The sequence below is a fragment of the Neophocaena asiaeorientalis genome, unplaced genomic scaffold, assembly GCF_003031525.2.
Source record: "Neophocaena asiaeorientalis asiaeorientalis breed wild unplaced genomic scaffold, Neophocaena_asiaeorientalis_V1.1 scaffold131, whole genome shotgun sequence".
Classification (NCBI taxonomy): domain Eukaryota; kingdom Metazoa; phylum Chordata; class Mammalia; order Artiodactyla; family Phocoenidae; genus Neophocaena; species Neophocaena asiaeorientalis.
In genome coordinates, this window is record NW_020173201.1 from 113,930 (window position 1) to 130,338 (window position 16,409).

The 16,409-nt window shown below is 41.4% G+C and overlaps 1 protein-coding gene and 1 non-coding gene across 7 annotated transcripts in view; both read left to right on the plus strand.

The window, feature by feature from the left end:
- Positions 1-16,409, plus strand: part of PANK1 (pantothenate kinase 1) — a 108,504-nt gene that overhangs the window by 79,961 nt on the left and 12,134 nt on the right. For 3 of the 6 annotated variants that reach the window (XM_024744850.1, XM_024744849.1, XM_024744848.1), the window contains 4 exons: positions 808-1,160; positions 9,786-10,039; positions 15,056-15,232; positions 15,741-15,864. In XM_024744850.1, the coding sequence (XP_024600618.1) occupies positions 825-1,160; positions 9,786-10,039; positions 15,056-15,232; positions 15,741-15,864 (891 nt within the window). In that variant the 5' untranslated portion in view covers positions 808-824. The remainder of the gene's footprint in view (positions 1-807; positions 1,161-9,785; positions 10,040-15,055; positions 15,233-15,740; positions 15,865-16,409) is intronic. The other 3 variants (XM_024744852.1, XM_024744851.1, XM_024744853.1) reach the window with 1 other exon arrangement.
- On the plus strand, positions 7,839-7,946 carry LOC112399615 (U6 spliceosomal RNA). Its single transcript, XR_003003262.1, has one exon. It is a non-coding gene; the product is annotated as a U6 spliceosomal RNA (small nuclear RNA).

Sequence of the window (16,409 nt, forward strand, 5' to 3'; positions counted from 1 at the left end):
ACAGATCCTCCCTCAGAATTAAATCAGAATCTGTGGCAGAGGACACATGGGTGAGGTGAGGACTTCTGGGCGGGCCATTTGAGGTGGAGAGAGTTTCTCTCCTTAATAAAGAAAGAAATGAGTTGTAGCTCAAGCTGTTCTTTTGAGAATCCTGTCGCCATAGGAGTCATCATGTGTGCCCCTCAGCTCTCACAGCCCACTCTCTCTCCTTTCTCTTTCCTATTTATTCTGTAGTTTAAAGCAGTGGAGTCATGTCATATAAAGTCAGCTCATGAAGGCAAAAATTGAATGCTGTAAAAATGATCATCGAAGAATGAGCTAGGAAGACACCGTGAGGCATAGAGGTCAACGCACCATCTCTTGGTACACTTAGCATAGCCAGCGTTTCCTCTGGCATCAGAACAGATCACTGTTTTCTTTGGCTGAGATTCTGATAAAATAGCATTTGGGAGCCAGAGTGTATGCAAAATATGTATCTTTAAGTATGGGAGTTAACTCTATTTGGTGAGATTCTGGAGCCCTGAGAACCACGTGGGAATTGAGACTGGCTTAGGGAATCTTATTCTCATCTCATACTCAATTCCGAGGCCGATTCTGAATGAAATGTAGGCAGAATCATGGACACCATTTAAAGTGTGAATTTCTCCTCGCCTGTCTCTTCTTTTAGGCACCTATAGTTGAATTCAGGTAAACTGCATGGTAAATGCAGCCATAGATGCAACACCACTGCATTTCATTATTGACTATTCAAAGGCGGCCCATTTCTTTGTCCAGAATTCAAGGGCACTCTGTCTTTCTGTCCGCTAGCGTTCCCGTGGTTCGGCATGGATATCGGTGGGACGCTGGTTAAATTGGTCTACTTTGAACCGAAGGATATTACAGCTGAAGAGGAACAAGAGGAAGTGGAGAACCTGAAGAGCATCAGGAAGTATTTGACTTCGAACACGGCTTACGGGAAAACCGGGATCCGAGACGTTCACCTGGAACTGAAAAACTTGACCATGTGTGGGCGGAAGGGGAACCTGCATTTCATCCGCTTTCCCAGCTGCGCGATGCACAGGTTCATCCAGATGGGCAGCGAGAAGAACTTCTCCAGCCTCCACACCACTCTCTGTGCCACGGGAGGCGGGGCTTTTAAGTTCGAAGAGGACTTCAGAACGGTAGGTCCGCTTTACCCCCCTGCAAACAACAAAACCACCTCTTAGAGAAAGAAAGAAAACCTCTCCCATGGCCATGATCATGGCATCTCTTATGGAAGAACCTGACCACTAGGCTTGGGACTTTGGACAAGCTTACTTCACCCCTCTGTGCCTCAGTTTCCTCATCTATAGGAGAGTAAAAATAGTTTCTGCCTCATAGGGTTGTTACATGAAGGATTGAATGAGATAATATGTACCCAGCACTTAGTGCTCAATACATATTGGCCGTCCTCATCATTTTTGTTACAATTACTTCTGCACAATATGCCAAAGACGAGGTGATGTAAATCCCCTTCTGAAGTATTTTCGTTTTCCACAGACTCTTATGTTTCATGAAAACCATAATCACTGTGCCAGTTTCATAGATATATAGACCGAGGCCTGGAGGAAAGGCTTTCTACGCATCTTACTAAAAATGATTACTTCTTTCTACCCATTTGCTCTGTATCATTTGTGTTTTATGAATGTCCTTCAGAAGTTTTGCTCACAAACAAAAATGAAATCTTTGACATTATTTGGAGGTGAATTGCATTATTGGTGAATATGATTTAGGGAGTATGGCTCTACATAATAAGAATAATACTATATCCTGACTGGCAGTATTGCTTCTTTAGATTTGGCAAAGTTGGCTAAGTGGAAGGTACGGATGAGTGACATGGAGTCCTAACTTTCTCTTTGTTAAGCAATCCCTAACACCTATGTGTTCCAATTTCCCCATTTCTACAGTCAAGATAATCTCGATACTGTCTAGCTTCATCTCACAGGGAATAAAATGAGAAGAAAGAGAAACAATAGGTAGAGAAGATAAAGAAAATTCAATTAACAGTAGTGATTGAACATAGGAGAAGGAAGGGTTGGAAGATGTGGGGATTAGTCTCACCAGAAAGTTTATCATTAATGAATAAATTCATAAATCAATGCATTATTCATGGTACTTAATAAAGCTATAATTGCAAATTTTATTTGCATCCTCAAAAGTAACATCATTTATCTCGTTGTTAAGTAGTTTCTACAAGAGCTGGCGATAGAGCCCTAGAGCATTATATTAAGTCAGATTGATTATATTCAGGTTTTGGCTTTTCCTCCTGTGTCCCCTTTCCCTTGCCAGCAGAATCTGACACTGCCACTTACTTAAATGATCCATGGGATCTTTTTCCCACTAAAGGGACCCAATGATTGAAGAGTTTTGAAACTGAGAAAGTTGAGATCCAGGGGCATGAGAATTAAGTTCAAATTCATAAATGAAAAAGCACTGATCCTGAATTCTAGTGCTGTTTCTGCATTTAACTAGCTGGGTGACAGGGCAAGACATGTCCCTCCTGTGGGCCTCAGTTTCATCATTTTCAGAAAGTGGCAGTAAGATGTTTAGGCGGATAAGGAAACTAAAGCTAAAGAGAGATGAAGAGGCGCTAAATACCGTCCCCTAGGTGAGAGCTGGGTGTCGGCTCAATTCTGATTCAGGAAGTGCTGACCCACCCCTAGTGCTGTGAGCTCCCCAGGTCTCTCAAGGATGTCCTCTGTGTCCATCTCGACTAGGGAACCTGAAGTGTACCAAGGTGACCTGGGACATTTAAGCAAGCTCCATCAAAGTCTCCATCCCTCCTCTTGGGTAATGCCCTGGATTCCAGAAAGTTACTCAATCTGTGTTGGCCACGAGCAAGTGTGTTTCTCAAGTTTCTGAACCGAGAAAGGTCATATCTTATTACAGCCAAGATAAAGGAGGCTCTGCTCCTTCAGGAGGTTTCTGGAGCCTAATGAACAGACTGGTGCAGGGAGCAAGTTTGGAGTATTTGCCTAACAGCCTGGCCATCTATAAAAGAAAGTATTATATGGCCTGCCTTCTATTTCCATGCTCAGTCTTGGCCAAAGTGAAGACAATTGAAGACAGATCTCTTCCTGTAGCCCGTCTGTCAGTAAGTGATATGCCCTGATCCTTCCAAAGTTTGTGAGGATGAATAGGTTTTATCATTCTCTCTCCCAAGCATTCATTCTCATTCAACAAGTATTTATCATACTCTGTCAATGCAACAAGTACTGTTATGAACAAAACAAAGCCCCTGCCTTCCTGGAGCTTATATTCTAGTGCAGGGAGATGGTCAATAATCAAATAAGTGATTATGGAGTATATCAAATGGCAATAAGTGGAGAAAATAAATAGGTAAGGGGGATAGGAAGTGCTGGGCAGGTCTTTGCGTGATGAGGTAACATTGGAGTAGGAACCCGAAGAAGAAATAGAGCAAACCAGGCTGGTATGGGGAAGAGTTAGGGTTAGTAAGTGCTAAGGCCCTTAGGTATAATGTATCCAAGCTCTTCCCTTTTCCAGAATGGGAAATTGAAGGTGTACCCTAAGTTGTAAAGGATCAATATATGCTACTATACTATGTAGTAAACAATCTGACAAATAATAAAGCAGTGTATATACGTACCTGTAAAGTCCTGTCGTTGTTATATAAAATCACTCTTTTGAGCATAATACAAGTTTGCAGACATGTATTTTAAAAACCCGAGTAACTAGGGCTATCTAAATGATGTTCAGCCGACGCTGAATAGTTAGCAGTTGTTATGTCTGATGACTGTGTCCTTTTCGTATATAGTAAATGTACTTAAATCCTTAGATAATGTTAACTAGTCTTCATCAATTTTAGAAGGTACAAGAAAGAGTTACAAAGCCACGAGACAAGCATTAAACTAGACCCCTGTGTAGAATACTTTCAGTTGAACAAAGCTGCATTTCTTTCTTCCTTTTCCTTTCTTTTTTTCCTTCCTCCTTCTTCCTTTCCCCTTTTCCTTCCTTCCTTCCTCCCTCCCTCCCTCCCTCTCTCCTTCCTTCCTTCAACATTTTAGGATCACTGTCACAAACAAATTTCTACCTGGCAAAAGTCTGCCTTCAAAATTAATGATTCAACAAAGTGGAACACAAAAGACAAACTTAAACAACATATGCTCCAAGAGATTGGTAGGCCAATGAAGAATCCTACAATCTGAGAAAGTGGTTCTCAGAGGGGAGGCTCCCATGTGGTTGTGTACCAGGGCACTTAATCCTGTAGATTTTATTGAACTTTGTGTTTCTCCCCACTGTCTATGTTCTGCGAGTGTTGTTTTAAATAACCTACCAGAATATTTTATGTACCAACTCTAATATTTTCATCCACAAGCACACTTTCCAACTTCAACAGGAGTCCTATTTAGAATGCAAAGTATTCTAATGATAGAAAATTTTTAGAAAAAAGTCATCCCTTTTGTCCACTTAGCTCTTCATTACAAGAGACACTTTTCCTTGTAAGTTTTGTTCAGTCCAAGACTAACATTTATTAGAAGTTAGGAGTGACTCTTTTCATTTTTCAGAAGAAAACAAATACCTACCATCTAAACAAGCAGGATATAACAACAATCTTACTGGGTTTACATGAGATTTAGGGAACAGTAAAGGATTCTCTTATTGCTTCACTACATTTTTTTCAAGGTGTGAGGACTTAAGAATTGGCCTTCATTAAGCCAGAAATCTCCAAGGACACAACCGAAAAAAGTTAATAATGGTGGAAAAATCATCAGGAGGGGATAATAAGGTAATTGTGGATGTGTGAAATTCTAAATCTAAGTAGACCATTCATTATTAGCTGGGTTCCTATTATTAATCCAGGAACTGATTTGTGATATTGCAGGAGCATAAGCTTTGTAGATACTGTCATCCTACACTTCATTCTGGCTCGACCCTTTTGGCCTTTCATGTACCCCTTTTATCATTGGGTGCCAGGAGGAAGAAGCCATCTTTGAGGTTTTGTTATTTTTCTCACTCACAGAACACATTTGAAATTCATCTCTCTCTCAGGTCTCAGTTAGCTGTCCTGTGTGAGGAGAAAAGAGCCCCGAGTGTAATTTATAATCCAGAATCAACCATTTTATATGCAAATTGTTCTTGGTTTAGTAAGATAACCTCTTCTGCCACTTCCATTATGATTTATGGAGCCAGGGTCAGCAAAAGCACCTTGGGAAGTGTGGGGTATCGCACAGATGTGTATTTTATTCATTTCGTGCAAAACGATGTGGTGACTCATTTCTCAAGCACAGGAGAGTGATGGAACTGGTTTGGGGTAGGTCCATAGAGAGAGTAGGTATGGAACCTCCTGGGATGGTTTTTACCGGATTTATTTACTCAGCTATTTATTTAGTTACTTTTGAAGTTTATCTTATTGAGGTCTAGTTGATTTACAATGTTGCATTAATTTCTGCTATACAGCAGAGTGATTCAGTTATACATATATACATACCTTCTTTTTCATATTCTTTTCCACTATGGTTTATCACAGGGTATTGAATATAGTTCCCTGTGCTATACCGTAGGACCTTGTTGTTTAGCCATCTTATATGTAACAGTATTTATTTTTGACAGACTGAAGCACATAAGGAGAACCTCTTAGAGTTGTATCCTGAACATGTGTTTAGAATCCATATTTTTTCTAATTTCATCATACAGGGAATCACTGAATTCCTTTGAGAAATTAAGAGTTTTCGGTTTGGAAATGTTTCCAAATGTATTTCAACTTGAGATAAGAAGACCTGAATTATTTTACTTCTTATATAAAATGCATGTATAACTCATGTTTCCAAAGCATGTTCACACAGCCATCTCACTGGATTCTTGAAAACAGCCCTGCAGGTTAGCCAAGGCAGCTGCTATTGGGGAGAGTATGTGATTTTATTGAAGGCCTGTTGTCACTGTACTGGAGTGGGGTCATGCATTAATCCCAGCTCTTCAGCTCCAAAGTCTGTGTGGTCCTAGGACTAACAGCGTCAACATCACCTGCGATATCGTTAGACATGCAATCAGAAACTCTGGGAGTGGGACCCAGCGATCTGTGATTTAACAAGCGCCCCAGGTGATTCTGATGGCACCTAAAATTTGGGAACCCCACTGCACCCATGCTTGCTTGGGTGACTTTGGGACTAGGCAAAGCAAAGTTAGTTTATCACAGTAGTAGTTTGAAAAAAAAATTATTTTTTTTACTTTATTTCTTCCCCTACTTCCGTTATTTACAGAGTTTGAGTCTTAGGGCAAGTTTGGTTTGTTGGTGTTAAGTTTGGGGAATAGTTTAAGCTTAATGATTTAGGAATTGGCAGAACTCATACTTTCCAAAAGTGCTGAGGAGAGTCGCAAGCAGTGGGGTGCTGAAATCAGCTCCTACTGGTTCGCGAGAGCCCATTGTGTGCATGAGAGCGCATTGTGTCTTCCCAACGCTGTGTTTAGTGACATCGTGTTGGTAGCTTGAAGCTGGCTATGGTGGGAGTGATTATACCGTGGAAACTGGTAAATGCTATAAACCAGGGCATTTGCTCCCAGGGAGCTGGTTGTTAAACATTTACCAGCACGCCTTGGTGACAAGGTTATGTTCACATTAGCTGAAGCTTCATCTGTATGTTTGCTGGATCTGATGGGGTTTTTTTTTTTTAATTTAAAACTAGCTGCCAGCATTTAAAAATTGGAAGTTTTCACATAAAAATCTGGGTTTCCAGCTCTTGAGAAATAGAATCATTTGGCAACATTAAGCCCTTATTACCACATGGCAACAACGGGCTGCAGTGAATTTTAAATACGTGTGGATTGTCTGTGTGCCACAATCCCCATCATTCTGTTACTTTAACATTTAGTCAAGGGACTTCACTCCTTTATTGGCTCCTGCAGCATTTGCTTTTGTTACCCTGGTATAAAGAAAACTAAACCCAAAGAAAGAGTGTTTCTGCATAGCTGGGATCTGAACATACTGTCCAAGTAATGATTTGACTCATCACTTACACTTGGGAGCCTGTCTCTATTCCTGGATGGAAAAGACCTTTGAGGGAGGTCTCCGTAGGTCTCCATGAAAGTGACTAATATTTCTGTTCCCCAGTTTGGGGATGCATGACCTCAGGCTTCAGAAATATCCATCCCTCAGTAAAATGTTATAGAAGAGATGTTCGTTTGCTGCTAGCACTTTATTTGAAAGTGATTTTAAGGGGAAAGGTGAGATCTTTCCCTTCAGAGCAAAGCTACGTGCTTTGTTTACTTGCCCTGACAGGTTTTTCTTTTTCCCGAACATAGTTTCAGGATGTCCCCTGAACAGACGGTGTCACTGTTCGTGTTTGTGATGTTGGTTCTGGGCACTGCTGTCAATATTGTTGATGGACCTCCGATTAATTTTTAAGCAGGTGAACCTATGGCCCCAAGACTGGGTGATGAAATCGCTACTTTTTGGTTTGTGGTGATCCAGGAGGGGACAGTTTTCCATGTTCCATTTAAGAAGTGTTTATTAAGCCATTATTATGGACAGGCCTTTGAGCGTGGTGCTCAGGGGCACCCACTGAACCAAAAACATGCCAGAATGTGACCCACGCTGTGAGCGCGTTGGAAGACGTTGATAGGGCCAGGGAATCCCGGAGGATGAGAAGATAGCGTTTACACGGCTGTGTCACTATAGCGTTTAGGTCTCCAGATAGCCTTATACCTATAGTATTACCCCCTGAACACGTGAATCATGACATGCATCTCACCCAAAAGTTCCACTTGGTGAAAAATGAAATGTTCAAAATCACTTATGAGATAGATGAACTTTATCACCAAGTGTCATTTAGAATGATTGTTTCTGTGTATCAAGAAAACGTCTAGTGCTCGTTTCGGCAGCACATACACTAAAAATTGGAACGATACAGAGAAGATTAGCATGGCCCCTGCGCAAGGATGACACGCAAATTTGTGAAGTGTTCCATATTTTTAAAGATGTTTAAAAAAAGAAAACGTCTACCACCTTGCTGGTAACCTATTCTAACTAATTCTGCTCTGCAGGTATAGCTTCAGTGGATTTTTGTTGAATGGGACATTCAGGTGAGTGACAAAAAGTCAAAAGTTTTCTTCTAGCTATTAACTTTTATAATGAAGATGATGCTTTTGGGGCAAAATATCTAAGTATAGTAGTTGTGTAGGTGGTTTCCATATCCCAGAAGCAGGACTCATTATGAATGAAGACAAGAGAAGAACAGCGAGTTATTAGGAGGCATTTGCTAGTTGTATCACTTAGGCAAAATTATTTAAGCTCTATGAGCCTTAACCATAGAATTAGGATAACAATACCTCCTCATAGGGTTTTTGTGAGAATTAAATGATCTAGTACAGGTGCTTGGCATATAGTAAATAATAAATACCAGTTATTATTTTCTTAAAGAGATTTTTAAAAATTTAAATTAAAACTTGAAAATGATCTTCGATCATTGGTTCAGTTTCATGTTGGTGAATGTTAGATTCTTTTTTTTTTTTTTGGACCAGCAGTAATATCACTCTTGAGGATTGTGAATAAACTTTTGAGGATGCAAAGTACCCATCCTCTGCTAAGGCTAGCCCTCAGCCAGCTCATTCCCCTTTACTTTTTTCCCCCGTACCTAGGAGAATAGGAGTTTTTGTTTCATAGGAGCATGAAAGGACACTCTGGGACCACCTCAGCTATTAATAAAAGAGTAAATATTTTCTGAGTCCTTTGCACTTGCCAAGCCCTGTGTTAACATTTTACGTGTATTATTATCACGTAACCTTCACAATACTGCACTGTGGGTATTATTCCCATTTTACAGAGGAGGAAACTGAGGCTTGAGAAGTTAAGTAACTTGCCCCACATCCCTCAATTAGGTAAGAGTTGGAGTTATAGCTTTCAATGCCAGGTCTGTCGAACTCCAAAGCCCAGGCTTGGGAAAAGGAGAGTTGGGCTGTGTGGGCTCAGAGGAGATTGTCCCCAGCTCCCAGGCTCACATGCCTCCCTCAGGACTCCGTATCCTGCCAAGAAGTGTAGGAGCCTTTCTGCTTTCAGAACATTTCTCACTTGCCTCACCCTGAGGTATGCTGGGTGAGTGCTCTAACAGTCCTGTGACTGCTCTAACAAATTACCACAAACCTAGCAGCTTAAAACAACGGAAATTTACTCAGTCATAGTTCTGGAGGCCAGAGGGCCGAAATCAAGGTGTTGGCAGGACCACACTTCCTTCAGAGACTCCTGGGCAGAATCCATTCTTTGCCTCTCCCAGCATCTGGTGGCCATCGGCCTTCCTTGGCCTGTGGTGCAGTTCTCCAGGCTCTGCCTCGCGTCTTTACACGGCCTTCTCCTCTGTGTCTGTCACATCTTTCCTGTGTCTCGTAAGGAAACTGTCAGTGGACTTAGGGCCCACCCTGATAACCCAGGATGCCCTCTGCATCTCAAGATTCTTCACTGAATCACACCTGCAAAGACCCTTTTTCCAAATAAGGCAGCATTCACAGGTTCTGAAAATTAGGACATGGACATAACTTTCAGGGGCAACCCTTCTGCCTACCCCACGTGCTACTGGCTTCCTTGCCAGCTATCAGGTAGGGTCCTGTCTCTCAGCAGGCACCGTGGGTAGACATGACATCCGGTAAAGGCTGCCTTTCCAGTGGAATGACTGGTTCTCAACAAGATTTCACAGCGTGGTGCTTGAAGGACGTTTCCATGCTTTTCCTGTTCATGACACATGTTAAGTTCAGCTGAAAGCTTCCGGGGGCTTCCCCTGAGGTGGTAGTGGTCTCTCTCACAAGGGTTCCTTCTCTTTCAGATTGCTGACCTTCAGCTCCACAAACTGGACGAACTGGACTGTCTGATTCAGGGCCTGCTTTACGTTGACTCTGTTGGCTTCAACGGCAAGCCGGAATGTTACTATTTTGAAAATCCCACAAATCCCGAATTGTGTCAAAAAAGGCCGTACTGTCTGGACAACCCGTACCCTATGTTGCTGGTGAACATGGGCTCAGGTGTCAGCATCCTAGCAGTGTACTCCAAGGACAACTACAAAAGAGTTACAGGGACCAGGTAAACGTGGTTTCCACTAGAAGAACCTTTTTGTGCTTAAACCCAGGCCTCTTCCTTGAAGACCACTTTCTGAAAAGGTTATTTATATTTAATACATTTTTAAAAGAAAGATCTTACCCTCCTCAGCCAACCAAAAAGGATCTATTGGATATGTTACACAGGGTGATTTATAGAAAGGTTAATAAAACACAGCCTTGGTTGGAAACTGGTGAGGTTGTGGGAAAAAGTGTTGCACATACCAGAAATTTCCCCAAAGGCAGACATATTAAGTGCCAGGTGAATGGCAGGGACCACAAGCACAGTAGAATCCAGGTGGAAGGATGCTTGGGATGGTCAAAGAGGGCTTCTTTCTGGAAGTACCTTGGTGCCTAGCACAGAAAGAATTGCTTGAAATAGTCGTTCCAATCAGTGAGCCAGATTGGGTTTACAAAGAGTGTTTTTTACCCTCTGGTAAATGCTCCAGCTGCAAACTGGAATAGTCAGCACACCTCACAGGGAACTTGGGAGTGCAGTGGACGGGAAAACAGCCCTGCAACTAGAGCAGAGCAGAGTACCATGTTTCTTAATGTACACACTCCCCAAGGGCACGTGGGCTCAGCTTCCTGTTAATGGGGATTCAACACGGGAAAAAGACCCAGGGTCAGAAGTCTTTGAGAAATTGTAGTATAAACAAAATTAAACAGGTTTCCCTTACTTATAAGAAGATTTGGTATGAAGTGTTTCTTCAACTTATTGGACCACAGAGCCCAGTTTTGGAGGAACAACTTAAGGAACTAGTGTGTGGTGTGTGCTTTGAAACATGGTATTGAAACCCTTGTTTTTGATAGATGAAGATATCACGTAACTTCTCTGGGCCTCGGTTTCCTTGTTTGTGCCATGAAGTGAGTGAATTGTCTCTTAGTTTCTACAAGCTTTTCCAGTACTGAAATTCTGCGGTTCTACTCACCCGTTAGGAGGGGAGCACTGCTTTTCTCCCGTATTGACATGACTTGTGATGGGTTCTGCAGACATCAGTGGTTCACCACTGGGGAAGGGAAGATTGAGGCCCCCAGGGGACGTTTGGCAATGTCTGGAGACATTTTTTGGTTGTCACAACTGGAGGTGCAATGATAATGGCATCTAGTGACCAGAGGTTAGGGACGCTGCTAAATATCCTACAGTGCATTGGTCAGTCCCCCACAGCAAAAAAAGTATCAAGCCCCAAATGTTAACAGTTAGTGGTGTTAAGAAACCCTGAACCACACATTCTGACTGATCCCGCTTGTGTCCGGAATATAGGCTTTGGTGTGTACGTTAATTGCCGCTAGTCAATACATTTTCTCACTGAGAATACAGCACTAACCTTACTTGCTCACATGAGAATCACAACGGGCCCCGTGGCCTCATTAGGACTGTCAGAACTGTCCGAGACAAATGAAGAATTCGGCTGAGCTGGTTTTACCTTGAGAGAGTGATCTACTGAGAAAGGTGTAATTTTTAAGAAACTACAAACTGCGTCCCCAAAGGAGCCGTTGAATTGGTAGAGCTAGTCTCAAGGTAACAACAAGATAAACATTTTCCAGAATTAGAGATATTTATAATTTTGTTCATTAACACTTAACAAATTCATGAATTATATCACAGGTACGCTCTCTCAAACTTGGGGGTTCCAAGGATCTGGGTTGTCTTTGAATAATGAGCCCAGTTGTGACGTTTGGCATCTGTCACATGTGCAATAATGCCTATCCATTGCAGTTATTGGTAAATGCCAGTTAATGATCACTGATTTGCAATCATCAACAAATCCTGTGTGGATGCCCAAGCTTCCTTACAAGCTCTCTGTAACCAGTAGTTTTGGAAAGGTGCTACAGGAGACTGAAGGTTACTAGAGAGCCCTTTCTTGGGCTGCCACAGGTGGGGGAGGGGAATGAAATATCAAGTTTCTGGGCCGCAGATCTTGTCCAACCGAGTTGTTCTGCCAAAGGTTTTTTTTTGATCCAAGTTAAAAAACCACTGATCTAAACTAGAGGCATACCTCGGAGATACTGCAGATTCCATTCCAGACCTCCGCAATAAGCGAGTATCGCCATAAGGCGAATCACACAAATTTTTTGGTTTCTCAGTGCATATAAATGTTGTGTTTACCCTGTACTGTAGCCTATTAAGTGTGCACTAGAATTATGTTTTTAAAATGTATATGCCTTTATTAAAAAATATGTTATTGCTAAAAAACGCTAACCATCATCTAAGCCTTCAGTGGGTAATAATCCTTATGCGATAGTAGCACCAAAGATCACAGATCACCATAACAAATATAATAATAACTTTAAAATTTGAAATATTGGGAGAATTGCCCAAAATGTGACACAGAGACACAAAGTGAGCAAATGTTTTTGGAAAAATGGCACCGATAGACTTGCGGATGCAGGATTGCTGCAAACCTTCAATTTGTAAAAAATGCAATATCTGCCAAGTGTAATAAAGGACAGCACAGGAAAATGAGGTGTGCCTGTATTGTGGTCAGCAGTGAACATCGGTGTGTGGAATACACTTTGGGAATCACTGATTTAAGCAAAGGCTTCAGTTTTAATTTTGTTACTCCTACTGTGATAGCTATAACTCTAGGTTTTTTGTTATTCTCATATACCCTGTTTTCCCATTAAGCATTTTTATTTTTAGGAAGCCACATCGTTACAGGATATCAGTTTTCTTTTAAGCATGTGATTTTAAATGGTTTGTTTCAGTGTTGTCTGTAACTTTACTGCATCCTAGATTAGTAGCAACATTTCTGTCGACCAACTCCAATTTTATTATAGAAGTCAACTGAAAAAACAGAACTTAACAGCTAACATTGTTAGAATGTGTAATCTATTAAAAGAGGAATGAAAAGAATTTTAAAACTTCAGTGAAACGAACAGTGCAGCTTATTTCATTCTTTTGGAATCAGTTTTAAGGGCATGGATAATTAAGTAATTGGATTCTTCTACTTCTTCCGAAAATTCCTCACTACAAGTTGGTTGGGTTTTTTTTAAAAAATGATGTTTTGGTCTCTGATTTGCTGAGGATCTTGCTGTGTGTCTGCTGAAACAAACATGTATCTGATTATGAGAGAATCACTAGACTAGAGAGTGGTTAGCAGGTTAAGGAGGTCAATAAAGTGCTCTTCTGCAACCGTGCATTCTTTCCTCCTATCTGCAGTGCTCCAGCTGTGCCAGTTCATGCTCGCTTTCTCCATTCAGCTCCAATTCTTTGTCTGGAGTCACCTGTCACTTTCCAGTCATACAAAGCCCGTGTCCTTTTTCACTCATACCAACACATCAGATGATGAGTTGCCTTCTTTCTAAGTCAGCCAGTGTCTTCCGGTGCCTATGTTTGGGGTTGGTTGTTGAACACCTTGATGAATCCAAATACCTGATATTCAAAGAAAGGTTATTAGTGTGGATGAAAGGTAGGAGCTAGAAATGTGAGCCAAGCCTTTTAAAAGAATGTAAAGAGAGAAAACAAGGCAAATTCAGATGACACGCAAACCAAGAAGTGTTCCCATTAAACCACGCTAACTTTCTAGGGTAGACTGAAACTAACGACGTCGCATGAGGCGCCCTGTTAAATGTAAATGAAGACAAACTTTCTTAGAGGGAATCCAAACTTTCTACTGTGACTGAGGTGTCAAGGCAATAATGCCCACAGAGCTCTTTTTGTCCTTGTGGTACTGCACCTACAGTTTGCATACTGTGACTTGTGCCCAGCTACCTAATTGTCCATGAGAACCCATCATTTCAATCAAGTATGTATTTTTGTAAGAATCACTATTTAAGAAATATCACAGTTAGTCCTTAGATGTGATTTAAAGAACCGTGTGTCTATAATCTGGTGCCTTCTTGGTAACAGTTATTGACAGTCAGTATAATTTACCCTAAATTTTCTTTTTTCAAATTTAAGTTTTAAAAATAACCTCGATCTCAACTTGAATTTTCTCTTAAAAGCCAGTAGCCAAACACATGTGGAATTCCCAGAGCTAGCAGCTCTTGAGGCTTCAGAACAAATTGATGTGCATTTGCTCTTCTGTCTAGTAGGTAAAGAGTAAGGCCCATTCATGGCCATATCAGTGCTCTTTCCTGCCAGGAGCTCACTGGTGACAGCTTTACTCTGAATCTGCTTTACTTCCCCTCAGGGAACTTTGATATTAATACACAATTGAGTTCACTTTCAACTATCATAATTGGTTTCTAATTTTTTCTCAAAAGACTATTTTAGAAGAGTTTCCCCCCAAACAACTGAAAGCTTTTAAAACATGGTTTGAGCATTGAAACCATTTTAAGATCTTTGTTACTATTTTTTGACTATTGGGTGGTAAGTAAAGTACTAATAACATTTTCTAGAGTTTACTAGAAAAAAATCCAATATGAGATCCATCGGTGGTTTCCTTTTTGAAATTTTTGAGGAGCTTAAATGAAATTATTTCTGCTAGAGAAGCAAGGTCAGATGAAAGATACAGCTTGGGGGCCAGCTATTCCGGGCAGCGTCCCAGTTCAGTTTTGTCACCACAGAGTTTGTCTCTATAGATATGAACTGTGCTTCAGGTACACACAGTTTCTTTTTCTAAGTATTTGTTTAGCTACATATGTTTGTATTTTTTCTTTTTAATAGAGGTCATTTCTCTGGTTATTTGCTGCTTTCAGACCACGCAAATAAGGGAGATAGATCATGATTTGGCCCCATTTTATAGGCGGGAAGATTGCATGAAGCACTTAGGTCAGTGGCTAGTTCAAGGTCTCACAACGGAAATCAGTGAGAGTCTTTCTCTGGTTTTGTTCTTAAACTTCAGGGCGAGTTTTCCTTGATGTTTCTTTTAGTCTCTGCCCTCTTTTTTTATCCAATCTACCCTAAAGCTCTTTTTCACCCAGCACTTTGATTCAAGTGCCCCTTTGTTTTTCTTCTGTTCTTATTAACCCATATTAGTGATATTGATGTAGTTGGGGACTTGGATGGGCATCTCTTAAAGTAAAACTTAAAAAATAAACCTTATTGTTCCTTCAGTCTTGGAGGTGGAACATTCCTAGGCCTATGTTGCTTGCTGACTGGTTGTGAGACCTTTGAAGAAGCTCTGGAAATGGCAGCTAAAGGCGACAGCACCAATGTTGATAAGCTGGTGAAGGACATTTACGGAGGAGACTATGAACGATTTGGCCTTCAAGGATCTGCGGTAGCATCAAGGTAGAGACTAAGTAGCTAGGAGCAGTAGCGATTAAACACAAGGCAACCTCTCCACCCTGGCTGTTCATTTAGTTGTTGTTTTTTTTAAATGTCAACCCACCAGCCTGGTGCAAGGATCTATGGTATTGGAGCTCAGACTTGATCTCCTGCCCTTGATGAAGCACTGAGATGTTTAGCTCCTGTTGCTTGTGCTTAAAATAAGGCAGCTTTGAAAGAAGGTCCTGGAAAACTGCAACCGTTTCCCCCGTTCCATTCTTGTTCAGATATCTAGAGGCATTTAATTTTTTTTTTTTTTTCCCCGTTAATAGCCATGCTACTTTGTCCCTATTAAGAAAAGGGCAGCCAACCATTCATACCGTAATCCTGTCTGCTTGTAAACCATGGTAGCCAAATCAGGTCATTTGAGCTCAAACAGAGTTATTCATAAAGCTTTCCACAGTACTTTGGTGGAACCATGGGGCCTGCCTAAGGATGATTTTGAACCCTCTCGCTACTATTTCCAACATAGCTTTGGCAACATGATGAGTAAGGAAAAGCGAGATTCCATCAGCAAGGAAGACCTCGCCCGAGCCACCCTGGTCACCATCACCAACAACATTGGCTCCATTGCTCGGATGTGTGCATTGAATGAGGTAAGGCCTTAACCTAGGGAAAGCCATGTGTCATTCATAAACATCGTTTGGCAGTGCAATAACTGTTGACCCTCACAAAACCACAGATCCTTAGGAAACCTGCCCTTCCTCGTAGTCACACCTGGTAGGACATGAGGGGCGTGTGTTGCGGGGAGGGACAGGAGTATGTTTTAGTTTTAAGTAGGCACTAGATGATGACAAACAAAACCATCTAACTGTGGAAACATGGTAAAAATGACAATCTATACCATAACCTCTCCAACCTCATGGACACACACCTAATGAAAGCTGGCGAAAATCTCTCTGCATCCTTGCAAATAATTGCAGGTAAAACATTCCACTTGCAATATTCGATATTCTCTCTGCTTTCAGCTTCTTTACAGTGTTGCCTTGTGGCATGGAGTTCAAGCAGCATTGTACAGGGCTATCAAAGCACAGAGAGCTTGCTACGGCTGGCGCCAGCCAGAGCCCCAGGCACAAGGAAGGGTGGACCTGATGACAGACCAAGCTTTGGTACCATGTGTTAAAACACTGCAAAATTCCTT